Below are 14,147 nucleotides of genomic sequence, written 5' to 3'. Positions count from 1 at the left end.
CTCACCTCCTGGCTAGTGCAGGTGCACGCCGAACACACGGGCCTACCACGTTTAAAGAGAGGGCACTGCTCGCTCTCTTTTTCTCCCCGAGGGCTCTGACTTAACAAAGAAAGCCTCTTGTTACCACTCCACACGGTCACCTTGGGACTGTTCCAACTTCCAGAAACAGTGGGGCTGGGTGGGGTGCGTGAGGAAGATTCCCGCCCCCCTCCACCGACGTAAGGGAACCCCCTACGCTGTTGAAAGTCTTTGCAGGCCGGAAGAAACAGGAGTGGTCAGAAAAGATTCAGAACCAAGAACGTGAAGCGCTTGTAATCAAGTACAAAAAGTCTCAAACACCCCCCCCCACCACCATAATGGTTTGTCCCACTCGGTGGGCCTGCCCTTCCTACAGGTGGAATATTCTAGAACCGGAAACAGCCCCCATTCCTCAGTGGCCTCCACTACCCTGTGGAGGAAGAAGGTGGAGCCAGAGTACAGCCTCATCCCCATCACCCTAAGTGGTAATAAATCCTGGCCATATCCCTCCCAAAAACGTGTCTTGAATTTCTCTGCCTCCAGCCCTTCCCCGCCGCCGGGCAATTTATTCCCTGGACCACTGCAGCCCTCTGACCCCAGGTTTGTTTCCTGCCCTACCCTGGCATCAGAGGGATCTGACCATGTCTCTTTAAACTTCTAATGGTTTTTCCAGGCCTAGAGGATAAACCAGACAGCCCTCAGGTTGAGTACTACTTTGCCACTTACTGTATGACCTTGTGCTATAATTAAATTTCAGTTTTTATCTATGGGCCTAAGATGAGGACTGAATGGCAAAGCGCATGTAAAGTAGTAATGTTTTCTGTGGTCCTAGTTTTGTAAAATGTACAAATCCTGTGTGTGTGTTTGCATATGTTTCTATGATCTTGGAGAAAGGAGTGGGAGCATACACATCAGACTCTCAACGCTGGGGACCTCTGGGGGGTGGAGTTGGAGGGGAAGTTGGGAAAAAGTTTTCGTCTTTTAAAATCTTTCTGTGATTTCACTTCTTACAGAGAACATATGATGCTATATGTATGCATGCATTAAAAATCTTCAGTGGTTATCTTTGGGTGGTAGAAATACAGAACTTTCTCAAAAAAACTTTATTCTTTTTTTTTTTTTTTTGCGGTACGCGGGCCTCTCACTGTTGTGGCCTCTCCCGTTGCGGAGCACAGGCTCCAGACGCGCAGGCTCAGCGGCCATGGCTCATGGGCCCAGCCACTCTGCGGCATGTGGGATCCTCCCGGACCGGGGCACAAACCCGTGTCCCCTGCATCGGCAGGCGGACTCCCAACCACTGCACCACCAGAGAAGCCCTAAAAAACTTTATTCTTTATATTTTTCTCTATTGTAAAAATTATTTATAGTAAACATGCATTATGTTTTTCAGATTTTTAAGATTTTTTTTCCTGATAACTTCTGATCACTGTAAGCAATTTCTAAATATCTGGAAAGTAAATGTCTCCCTGTAATCCAACCCTTCCCTTCAACCTGGAAGATAACTATTGTTAGCAGTCTGATATATATCTTCCAGTGTTTTAAAGTAGGCCATAGCAAATAATTGGCAGTTTCTCAGATGAAGCATCCCATCTCTTGCCTCCTGGCTTTCACTCAGGCTGCTGCATGAGTGGATTGTCCCTCAGCGCCTCCTGCTCTCCCCACTCCCATTCTCCTCATCCATCTAAGTCCTGTTCAATTTTTATCACCCTTTCAGAACAACACTCAAGTAGTGGTTCTTCTTACAAATATTTCTTGATCCTCTAAACCCCACCTCAAGCCAGGCTGAATTGTGCCACCTTTCTGTGTCCCCATGATATCTTGTGCATACCACTTGCACTACTTTTCACACTGTATTATAATCTATGATTTTCTAATTTTTTCCCCATTAACTGGGCATTCCTTGAGGGCAGGGTCTGGATCTTAATTATTTCTGTGGTTTCAGCATCTAGCACAGTGGTAAGCATCTGATAAATTAATTATTGAATGAATTTAAATAATTCATTACATCAGTAAGGGACAAATGGGTACCTTTAAAGAGAGTTCTATTTTCTTCTCTGAAATGCCTTTTTCTCCACACAGACTGATTTTCTGCCACCTCACAGCTTCTTATGGCAGAGACCTCGCCTTAGTATTTGAAACCAACCAATATCTGACAGATTTGGAATTTGTGAAGAATACCCTGGAAGATTCCGGAATGAAGCTTCTGTGTGAAGGATTAAAACAGCCAAACTGTATCTTACAGACATTGAGGTAACTGAGCAGGAGAATTTGTTGTCTGTGCTCATGTAATTTTTTTGTCAATTTCTTTTGTTTTGGGGGAGAGCATGAATAAGGTAATGAGGTCATTCTTCTGTTCTCTGAAGGTTGTACCGATGCCTTATCTCTCCTGCTTCTTGTGGTGCGCTAGCAGCTGTTCTCAGCACCAATCAGTGGCTCACTGAGCTGGAATTTAGTGAAACAAAACTGGAAGCTTCAGCTTTGAAATTGCTCTGTGAAGGCTTAAAAGATCCAAATTGCAAAGTACAGAAGCTCAAGTAAGTTGTCACTATTAGTTTCCATACTGCAAGAAAAAAGTTAAAAATAGTGCAGCTCAAGATGGATGTTGTATGATCAAAACACATTTCAAGGAGTCATGGAGAGGAAGAATAAAAGTGGCAATAACGTTAATGACAGTAATGAAAACCCACACTTACTGAGCAATTACTTTGTGCTAAGCATTCTGCTGAGTGCTTTGTATACATGATTTCCTCTAATGCGCACAACAGCTCTGAGAGATTCAGGTTACTATCCCCATTTTAGCAGATGAGGAAACAGAAACCCAAGTTCAGAAGGCTAAATAACATGGCAAAGGCACAAGTAGAAACCCAGATGTGTCTGACTTCAAAGTCCATGTAGTGACCATAATAAAAAATTTACCATATATATATTAGTCAGGTTTCTCCAGAGAAGCAGAACCAAAAAGATGTGTATAAATATATAGAGAGATTTATTTTAAGGAATTGGCTCACGCGGATTATGGCAGCTGTCAAGTACAGTATCTGCAGGGTAGGCCAGCAGACTGGAGACACAGGGAAGAGCCAGTGTTGCAGTTCAAGTCAAAAGGCAGTCCACTGGCAGAACTCCATCTTCTTCCTGGGAGGTCGGTCTTTCTCTGATAAACTTTCAACTGATTGGATGAGGCTCACCCACATTATGGAGGGTAGTTTACTTTACTCAAAGTGTACTGATTTAAATGTTAATTTCATCTAAAAAGTACCTTCACAGAAACATCTAGAAAAATGTTTGACCAAATATCTGGTACCATGACCTAGCCAACTACTTGACACATAAAATTAACAATCACGACATATATGTGGGGTTTTCTAAAGTAAAATCTCTTTAGCATTAAAGCTTTCTAAATCCACTTTGAAACTCATTTTTTTGGCAAAATACCTCTATTTAAAATTTCCAAGTTGGGGAAATATAGATACGTGATGTCCTTATGAGTCCCCTTCAAGACTGAGTTTGGAGCCTGATAACTCAAGAGAAAATTGAAGACTCAGAGGTTGTAATGTATATCGTAGAAATTCTTGAAAGTGATGGAAGAGAAAGTTGATGGGAAATAGTTCAGGGAATTGGACTACCTAATATGGAGAAACAAAGATTGAGAAGACGGGAAGGTCAGTAAAAACCACTCTTTGTGCCAAAGAAGAAATGTTATATGGATGATGGTGATGAGCTGGGTCTCTCTAAGGATGGCAAATTAATTAGTAATGAACTTATAGATAAAAGGAAAGGAAAGGAAAGATCTTTTGACTGTAAACTGTATTAAGGATGATTATAGCATTTTCCCTTGTGATTCGAAAGAAGATATGAGATAGAGTGCTAAAATCCATGCAGGGAATTAAAATGAGATTAGGTCGTGTTGATATTTCCTCCCAATTCTTTTCTTTTGGGGAGCAGTCAACATGTTTTGAGTTCTCATTGGGGGACACAGTGTTGTGGGAGCAACGTACAAGTCCCTCTCATGGGTAAAAGGGGGTTGTGACATATTCAGGGTTGGGGGGGGTCTCATATGGGTGAGCCTGTATTTTCTTTGCTCATGATATTTTGCAGGTAGGGAGTAGGATGATAAAGTGGCCAATTCTGTGTCTGTTCATCTTTCTTTCTCTCCAGGTTGTGTGCTAGCTTTCTCCCTGGAAGCTCAGAGACTATTTGCAGATATCTTGCCTCTGTTCTCATTTGCAATCCAAACCTCACTGAGCTGGACCTGAGTGAAAATCCCCTGGGGGACACAGGAGTGAAGTATCTTTGTGAGGGTCTCAGACATTCCAACTGTAAAGTAGAGAAGCTAGAGTAAGTTTTTTACAACTATCTGGCATCATCTTATAACTGTTAAACTTGTTAAATGCCTGCTGTGTGCCAGCATCATATGCTTGGTGCTTGCCAGAAGTTATTTCACGTAATTCACTCCTTGAAATAACTATATAGGGTGGGTTTTCTTACCCCATTGTACAGATGAGGAAACTTTGTGGATTGGGGGGAAAAGTGACTTGTCCAAGGTCACACCATTAAAAAGTGGTATAGTCAGGATGTGACTCCAAAATCTATCTCCATACCCCATGCTCTTTCCAGTATACTACCATCCTGTGTGTTTACAGGAGTGATGCTAATTAAATATTAACTCTGTAAAGAATACTACTATGTACCCAACACTGGGCTAGATGTGGATGGAGTTATCAGAAGGACTACAAGTGACAGGGCTGCCCTTAAGGACACACAGATATGAAACAGTTAGAGAGCAACACAGTTCAATGTGTAATCAAGTGCCGAACACTGTAAAATCATTTAGAAATGCCAGATGAGCCCAGGGAAAGGGAGGAGGTCACTGTGGGCTGGAGACCTCAGGAGGAGGCTCTGTGTAAGTGGTGGGCCAGAGCTGGAACTTGAAGGATGGCTAGGACTTGGCTAAATGGGGAGACTGGGAGAACATTCCCGGGAAGCTAAATGACAGCAGTGGCTGATTTTTCTTCTTTGTCTCTGGGTAGCTTGAGCACATGTTACCTAACAGATGCTAGCTGTGTGGAGCTCTCTTCTTTCTTGCAAGTGAGTCAGACTTTAAAAGAGCTGTTTGTGTTTGCCAATGCCCTGGGGGACACAGGAGTACAGCATCTCTGTGAAGGTCTGCGGCATGCAAATGGTATAATCGAGAATCTTGTGTAAGTGTCTGCCTGTCCTTGTCCTTCTCGTGGGCACTGGCATTTGAGGTTTGGTGGGACTCCCCGCTGCCATGGTTAACCGCCACCTTGGTGTCCCCATCCCTCCAGGCTTTCCGAATGTTCCCTCTCTGCAGCTTGTTGTGAGTCCCTCGCCCAAGTCCTGAGCTCTACCCGGAGCCTGACAAGGCTGCTTCTCATTAATAACAAAATTGAAGATTTGGGACTGAAATTGCTGTGTAAAGGATTAAAACAGCCTGACTGTCAGTTAAAGGATCTGGCGTAAGTATCGTGGACAATAGCCACAGGCAGAGTTCCTTGATGTTTCAGCAACTCCCAAAATTAAGTGATTTTTTTCTGGCCTCGTGATATAATCTCTGAGGAAACAATAAACGAAGACCCAGATAATTTAGGGGGAATAAATCTTCCCCTCTCCATAATCTCTGTTTGGCCCTGGCCCAAGGGATATTTTTTACATGACACTCTGATTTTCTTTTTTCTTTTTTTTTTTTTGTGGTACGTGGGCCTCTCACTGTTGTGGCCCCTCCCGTTGCGGAGCACAGGCTCCGGACACGCAGGCTCGGCGGCCATGGTTCACGGGCCCAGCCGCCCCGTGGCACGTGGGATCCTCCCAGACCGGGGCATGAACCCGTGTCCTCTGCATCGGCAGGCGGACTCTCAACCACTGCGCCACCAGGGAAGCCCTCTTTTCTTTTAAAAATAAATTTATTTACTTATTCATTTATTTATTTTTGGCTGCTTTGGGACTTCGTTGCTGCGCGGGCTTTCTCCAGTGGTGGCAAGTGGGGGCTACTCTTGGTTGTGGTGCACAGGCTTCTCATGGCAGTGGCTTCTCTTGTTGTGGAGCACGGGCTCTAGGCGTGCGGGCTTCAGTAGTTGTGGCATGCAGGCCCAGTAGTTGTAGCTCGCGGGATCTAGAGCACAGGCTCAGTAGTTGTGGCGCACGGGCCTAGTTGCTCTGCGGCATGTGGGATCCTCCTGGACCAGGGCTCGAACCCTTGTCCCCTGCATTGGCTGACGTATTCTTAACCACTGCACCACCAGGGAAGCCCGCCACTCTGATTTTCTAATGTGTTTTTCTAGTGGGTAATCCTAATACCTAAAGTGACCCAATGCAGATGAAATGATGCCAACCTTATCTACCTTACTTCCTGGCAGACTGTGGACCTGTCACCTGACTGGAGAGTGTTGTCAGGATTTGTGCAATGCACTGTACACCAATGAACACCTACGAGTTCTTGACCTCAGTGACAATGCCTTAGGGGACGAGGGCATGCAGGTGCTGTGTGAAGGGCTGAAACACCCCTCCTGCAAGCTACAGACCTTGTGGTAAGTGCACAGAGACTCTTTGTACCCTGGGCTCTTGTTCCAGGCTGTATATGAAATGGAGGGTCACTGTGGAACTTGGTAAAACCGGTTTCTTTCTTGAATCCCCAATCCCCCGTAGGCTAGCAGAATGTCATCTCACAGATGCGTGCTGTGGAGCCCTCGCCTCTGTCCTCAACAGAAATGAGAACCTAACGTTGCTAGACTTAAGTGGAAATGACCTTAAGGATTTCGGAGTTCAAGTGCTGTGTGATGCACTGATTCATCCAATATGTAAACTACAAACGTTCTAGTAAGTTACTGTGGTGGGGGAAGTGGGAGAGAGGGGGTCAGGACAGGCAAATTGGGTTTGATCATAGTCATTGCAGTGAGAAAAGAGAAGAAAAACTGAGGGATATCCATGCCTAGGCAAAATATCAAAGTAAGTGAAATTACCAGTAGGCCTCTTCCTTGGACACAGGGACAAGGAGAGAGGTAGGGAACAGGTAGGTGCTGGATACTACTGCTAAGAAAAACAGGGTGTAGGAAAAAGAGCATCAGATCCACATTCTGCTAGGTCTGGCTTAAATACTAGGTCTAGCATCTACTAGCTATATGACCATGCTTACTTACTTAACCTCCCTGAACTTGAGTATCCTTGTCTATAAAATGGGGCTAACATGAGTAGCACCTGACTACCTGGTGTTAGCATGGGGATTGCATGAAGTGAGACGTTAATTATGAATGTGCAGCCCCTGGCACGTAGGAGGTACTCAATAAATGTTAGACCCTTTCCCTTTCTTCTTCTAATACCTGCCAGAGGGCTTGATGTTTACATGTTGAGAGTCTTCAAGACTCAGGGGGATGAAGCTGTTGCAGAATTACAGTTACAGAAAGTGGAGGTCTTCACCCTTTCGGGTCAATGTTCACCTGCCAGCTCAGCAGGCTGGCATAACACACAAAGTAATTCTTAATTAGGATGTAGCTCTGCTCTGTTGGCGGCTAACCAGTGGCCAAATGGCCATTTATGTCTGGCATTCAGAACTGGAACACATAATGGAAAATAACGGCTGAGTGCAAAAATTCCACATTCCAAAGCCAATTTGATGGATTGAAGCGTAAATGAAAACAGCATAAAGGCCTGATTACAAGTCTGGCTGAAACAGAAGCTGGTTCTCTACTAGCAAAGTGAAGTCTGTTAGACTCGAGACTGTGGCAATTACTGCCCAGGAAGAGGGAATTATTCACAACATAATAAGCCTCCGGGGTTTAGGGACCTCCCTGGTGTCTTTCTCAGAAAAGGGTGACTGGAGTCTGTATTTTCAGTAGGTTGAAATAAACTCAGCAATCAATCCTAATGATTCTTTAAATATAGAGTAATTTAATGTGGTAGCACCCTATGGTGTGTAAGCTTCAGCAAAGGTCCTAAACGACATCACAGAGAAATTATTTTGTGATGCCATTATTTATTTTTTATTGTAAATTGTTGCACCGTTTCCTGTTTCTCTCACCCTTTGTCTTTTAACCAATGTGCTTCCATTGTGTTTTCAGGCCAACCTTCAAACCCTTGTAATTTGTCAATCTACAAGTTGATAGCAGTGTGCAATAGTGGCTCAAAATACAAAATAAAGGACACACGCACACACAGAGTAGATACCATTCACTGACCTCAAATAAATTTTGAACATTAGAGTGTATATAAGACAGATAACACTGAAATCAATAGAAATATATACTTGCCCAAGTAAAGTGAGAGGAAACTGTTGATCATTTAATGTGGTGGTGGGCTAGAGAGGGAATAAATTCAGGAGAGCCTCCTAAAAGGGGAGTCTTGTCTGAGAATCGGAAAGGCTGAAGGAAGAAGGTTGTTTTCTAAGAGTTGCTTCAGTATGAGGTCTGAATCTTATTCCTCATTGTATTTTCCCCATAAACTTTCTAGTTCAGTGGTTTGCATTTAGTAAATGCATATAGGAAACCAGTTATTAATTTAGAGCATCTGGGGGCAAGGCAAGGAGACAGTTCAATAAAGACTAGGTATCTAGACCTTCAGAAGATTGAGGGGAAAAAAAGAGGTTGTGGCCTCAGAGTGACAAGTGCTCACCTTCACTCATTCTACAAGCACTTGCTGAATATCTGCTATGTGCTAAGCAAATGTGCCAGGTGCTGGGAGACAAGAATGAGTAAGATGAGAGACATGATTCGTACTCTTTAGGGACCAGTGAACCTAGTGGTAGAGACAGGCACATAAACTTATGAATGCAGTAGGGTAATCATGAAATCTTAAGGGAACCACGGCAGGAGACAACTCACCCAGCCCAGGAGGCTCGGGGAAAGATTCCTGGAGGAAGGGCCACCTGAGTTGAGTCTCGGGACTATAGCCAGGGAAATGGGGGTAAGGACGGAGAAGGGTAGTCCATGCTCAGGAGATAGCATGAGCAAAGGTAGACAGACAATAAGCAGCATGTTTTGTGGTACTTGAGGGGGATAGAGGTGGGAAACCTCTATGAAGTTCGCTATTGTTAGAGCATAAAGTGCAAAGCAGAATGTGTCAAGAAATGAGACTGAGGGGGTAGGCAAGGCCTTGTATGCCGTGTGTGATTAGTAAGATCTGTTTGCAGAATTCCGGGTTCAAATTCAGTTGTCACCCTTTTCTTTCACATATCTGAGTAGTAGTACATTTGGGCGCCTTTCCTCACCTTTCCAAAACTGGTTCCAAAGATGGAGCCAGTTTTGCTTCCAAAGCTGGTTGGAGAATCAGTCCACTGCTACTGCTGTTTCTTACTGCCACGTGGGGCTCACCTTGAGAACCGATGATCCTACCCAGTCCCACAGAAGCTTGGTGACTGGATGGTGATACCCTGGCTGGCGTGGATCCCTCCCAGCCCTGCAGTGCCGTTATACTTGGACTCCGAGGTTACATATATTTTAGTCCACACCCAAATGTGCAGTCATTGTTCTCTAAAGTACCATATGTGTCAGAGTGTCTGGGTCTAGAAGAGCTCTTTGAATCAGCCACAGGTATGTATGCGTGAAGCCAGTCCTTGCCCACAAAGATGTACGCCCCTGAGTTGAGTCAGGAGCCCCACTTAAGCCTTCTTCTTTCTTCAAGATATTTTATTTTTGGTGCCTTGGTGCCTTTCCCAGGCACTGGGCCTTGGATAAAGCCCCCTAGATCACCCTGACACATGTTCCTAATTCTAAATTTGGAAAGAAGGGGTTGAGAGTAGGTGGTCTCTTAACTCCCGGAAGACCCCCAGGCTTCCTAAGCGTATTGACCTGCCTCTTCTCCAGCAGTGAGTTATACATGTCAGGAGGTAAGACAGCTTTTGCTAAGTCACTCAAAAAATTCTAAAGTTCTTGTTACACTTCCATGGCATTAAATGTCTACTTACCCTACAATTGCATAACTAGCAGGGCTACTCATTTCACTTTGCTAGATAAAGATTAGCTTCTATCTATTAAAAACTAAAAACTGTACCTCACTACACACTTGAAAGAGTTTATACCTTCTTTTGTAGTCAATACGTTTTAATCAGGGCTACACATGTGGAGTTTGAAGCGCCTGCAGGACATTGTGGGAAGTTTTCTAGTAGGTAACAGTTGGATATAGGAGTGTTCCCTGGAGGTGATAGCTGAAGCCATGGCAATGGATGAGATCCTCTAGGGAGAATGAGAAGAGAAGAACCTCTGAGGAACATCTCTTGGGAATTAGACCTGGGCAGTACCAACTTTTAAGAGGTGGGTATGGAAAGGAAAACCCATGGAGAAAACCAAGAGAGAAAGGTGTCCTGGAAGCTGTGGAAGAAGTGAGTTTCAAGGAGGAATTGCTCAACAGTGTCAAATGCAGCAGAGATATCCAAAATGATGAGTACTGCAAAGTGTCCTTTGGATTTACCAATTAGGAGGCCATAGGTGACCTTGTCAGGGGCTGTTTAGTGGTGTGATGGGGCTGGAAACCAGATTGCAGTGACTTGAGAAGATGGAAGATAAAGAAGTGGAGGAGTGGAGACTACTTTTTCAAGATTTTTGTGAAAATGAGAAGAAATGTGGGGTTGTAGGCTGGGGAGGGATTGTTCGTTTTCTTTTTTGTCTTGTTTTTTTAGGATAGGCAAATTTGTAAGCTGAGAGAAAGGAGCCCATAGAGAGGGAGAGGTTATAGATACAGGATCAGGGACAGATGGACTCATGGAGCAGGGCCTTGGACAATTGCAGGGAGGGATAGGAGTGAGAGTTCAAGAGGAAGTTAAGCATTTTCTCTTTTGAGGTCCGAGGAAGGGAGTTAAGGCTGAGGGAGAAGGTAGATACTGGAGTGGATGAAGTAACTGAGTGGTGGTGTGGTGCAAGTGTGAACAGGAATCTTATCCTTAAGAACAGGAAAGAAAGGTACTGAAGGCGTCTGTTGGCTTGACTTGACACAAGATTCTTTTCATTTTTCATAGCATTGACACGGATCATTTACATGAAGAAACATTCAGAAAAATAGAAGCTTTAAAAATGAGCAAGCCTGGAATCACCTGGTAGTTTCCAAGGAGAGCCCCTGAATCAGCTGCATATAGACCTCCTCTGTCTGGCACCATCTCTAACAGTTGTGCAGTATTCTTATTCTAAACCTGTTAACCTTTGCTGAGGATGCTAGTGTGAAACAAGCAGCAGTGATTGCTATTTCTTACATAGACCCATCCACTAAATAGGATGTAAAAGGTGGAAGCACCTTAGTTGAAATGTCTTCAGCAATAATACCTTACATTCTTATATTGTGTTACAATGTTTACTGTGTTTTTACAAAAACCTTCCAAGGTTGGAAGATGAGGCTCAGAGAAGTTGTGACGAGCTCCAAGTCACACAGCTCAGTGGGAGAGTTGGGACTAGCATCCAGCCAGGTTTCTCAATACTCAGACAGGGCAGGGAAACAATAGAAAAAAAGACATGTGAAGGAGTCCACTTAAAGAGACAAGATACCTGAAATAATTAAAGAACAAGAGGGTGGACAAACACATGTTATATATTATGGTGCTGATTTTAAGTAAAACTGTAATTCACAAAAGAAAGTGAGAGGAATGAGTTGGGTTAATAGGTAAAGGCTTCATCGAGGTGAGACTTAATGTGGGCATTGAGAATGAATAGGATTAAGATGCGGGGAGATACACTGGCCAGTGGCTATAAGACTGCAGGCAAAAGGGCTATGTTTGTGAGCAGCTCACCAGAAGCACCTAGGGAGAGAGAAATACTTGCATTAGAGTTTCTTGAGCTGCCACAATATTCATATCCTAGGCTCCTGAGGGTGCTCTCCAGTTCCCAGGCTCCACTCCCTTTCTGAACTTTTAATACCTCCCCCACGTGTTTGTTCTTGTTCATAGACTCTTATGACTGACTCACTACTCATCCCTCACAGCGTATTCCATAGCCTAGCATGGATCCTGCACAAGCCCATGTTTCTATCTCTGCCTGGCTTCCACAAAACACTAGATGAGACAAGTGGAGAAAGGGAGTGCCAGGCAAGGAAAATAGCACAGAGCCTGTGGGACCGACAGAAAAGCAGGCTGACCTGATTAAGGTGTAGAGCTGTCTCTGGAAGCTACTTACTAGCTGTGTGACCCTGAATAAGTCACTTGGATTCTTGGAGCCTCAGTTTTCTAACCTATAAAATGGGGGTAAATTGACATTAACCTTGCAGGGCTGCTGTTCCCAGCATGGTGCCTATCCCACAGTAGGTACTGATTAATGGTAGCTGTATGTATGAGTGTGTTTATAGTTGAGCTGTGTAGTCTTTGAGCCCCCAGACCGTGTAGTCAGTGTGAACTGTGCATTTGAACTAAATGTGTGTGCTGGAGGTGGTGAATCTAGTGGGGGAAGAGACACACGGTGGAAAGTTATTGCAGGCGAGAGGTCCAGCTCTCCATGTCCTCATCTATTATCAGGTATTGTTCCCTGCTGCCCTGGGAGGTGGTAACTCTCAGAGACCCGGTTTGGCCTGAGAAGAATGGTCAAGGTAGCAATTTGTTTCCAGTTTTCTCAAGTTCTTCTTTCCCTTTAGTTATTTAACACTTATTTATTGAGGATTTATTATGTGCCAGGTTTTGTGCTAAGTGTTGGCTTTACAGAGGTGAATATACCTTTTTCTGTGCACTTTCCTTACTGTGTTCTCTGACTGCCCTGGTCCCTCTGTCAGTCTGGTGAACATCTGATAAAATTCAGTCACATTAAGGACTCAAAGGTATAACGTTAAATGAAAAATTGCAGAACCCTGTGTGTGTGTGTGTGTATGTGTGCGTGTGCGTGTGTGTGTGTGTGTCCTGTTTGTGTACAAAAGGATAAATATGCATGTGTATGTATGTGTCCAGGGTATGTAAGGAAGGATATATACAAGAAATTGCTAACAGAAGTTACCTCTGGCAAGAGGAAGTTGGCAAGCAGGGGCACTGGGAGAACACGAAAGGAACGTTTCATTTTCATCTATAGCCTTCTGTTTTACTTGTTTTTTACCATGTGCATGTATTACGTTTATAATTAATAAACTTGATGTTAAAAATAAAACTTATTCATACTGAGGGGTTATTTTTCTTCTTTTAAAACATGACGATTTAGAAGAAAATACAGGGCAGTCATACATGACATAAAAACCCAAAGGAAGAGAAAGATCTGACAACATCAAAATTAAAAATTTCTTTATGAAAAAAAAAATCACCATAAATAAAATTAAAAGAATATTGATAAACTGGAGGAACATATTTGTCACATGTATAAAGATAAGACTAATGTCCATATATATAATAACAAATGTCCAAATATAAATAACAAGTCAGTATGAAAAACAAAACATAGAGGACTTCTACTTCCAGCAATAATGAAGTAACAGTGAGTGGATTTACCCTCTCACATGAACGACTCAAAGAATGGTCAAAATATGGGAAACAGCAGTTTCCAGACGTTGGATAACAGGCAGAGTTGGGACAAAAAATAGCAAGATGGTAGTTTTGAACAGAACTGTATCAGTAGTCATATTAAAGTCAATGGTCTCACAGCAACCCAATTAAAAGGCTGAGATTGGTAGAATGGAAAAAAATATATTTTAAAGACTCAACCATATGCTGCTTATAGATAATCCATTTTAAATATAAAAACAAAAATAGGTGAAACATAAAAGATGGGGAAAGATATACTATGTTAACATTTTTTAAAAAGCTAGAGTGACTATTATTATCAGAGAACGTACACTGCAAAGGAAAGAATATTAACAGAGGTAAAGAGGGCCATTTCATAATAATGTGGCTAATTAATCATGAGGACATAACAATCCTAAAGATATGTGCATTTTAATAACATTCAAAATACATGAAGAAAAAAATGAGAAATAGACAAATCCATAATTTTAGTCAGAGACTTAAATATCTTTCTCAATAATGAATAGACCAAAAAGACAGAAAATAAGAATATGGAAAATTTGAATAACACAAATAATATATTTGACCTAATTGACATCTATACAACACTCGATCCAATAACAACAGAAAACATTCTTTACAAGCGCACATTGAATATCATGATAAACCATATCTGGATCATGTAACAAATCTCAATATTAAGTTAAAGGATGCAAGTCATACAAAG

At 42.9% G+C, this 14,147-nt stretch overlaps 1 protein-coding gene across 11 annotated transcripts in view; it reads left to right on the top strand.

Annotated features, from left to right (window-relative positions):
* Window positions 1–13,081, top strand: part of LOC115841639 (NACHT, LRR and PYD domains-containing protein 12) — a 48,034-nt gene extending 34,953 nt beyond the window's left edge. For all 11 annotated transcript variants that reach the window (XM_060292354.1, XM_030835792.2, XM_030835791.2 and 8 more), the window contains 8 exons: window positions 2,098–2,268; window positions 2,382–2,552; window positions 4,174–4,353; window positions 5,046–5,216; window positions 5,325–5,495; window positions 6,393–6,563; window positions 6,682–6,852; window positions 10,979–13,081. In XM_060292354.1, coding sequence (XP_060148337.1) covers window positions 2,098–2,268; window positions 2,382–2,552; window positions 4,174–4,353; window positions 5,046–5,216; window positions 5,325–5,495; window positions 6,393–6,563; window positions 6,682–6,852; window positions 10,979–11,060 — 1,288 coding nt within the window. In that variant the 3' untranslated portion in view covers window positions 11,061–13,081. The remainder of the gene's footprint in view (window positions 1–2,097; window positions 2,269–2,381; window positions 2,553–4,173; window positions 4,354–5,045; window positions 5,217–5,324; window positions 5,496–6,392; window positions 6,564–6,681; window positions 6,853–10,978) is intronic.
* Window positions 13,082–14,147: the final 1,066 nt, after the last annotated feature.

The sequence above is a fragment of the Globicephala melas genome, chromosome X, assembly GCF_963455315.2.
Source record: "Globicephala melas chromosome X, mGloMel1.2, whole genome shotgun sequence".
Taxonomy (NCBI): Eukaryota; Metazoa; Chordata; class Mammalia; order Artiodactyla; family Delphinidae; genus Globicephala; species Globicephala melas.
The sequence above is the reverse complement of the archived record's forward strand: the minus strand, read 5'-3'. Positions and strand labels throughout refer to the sequence as shown.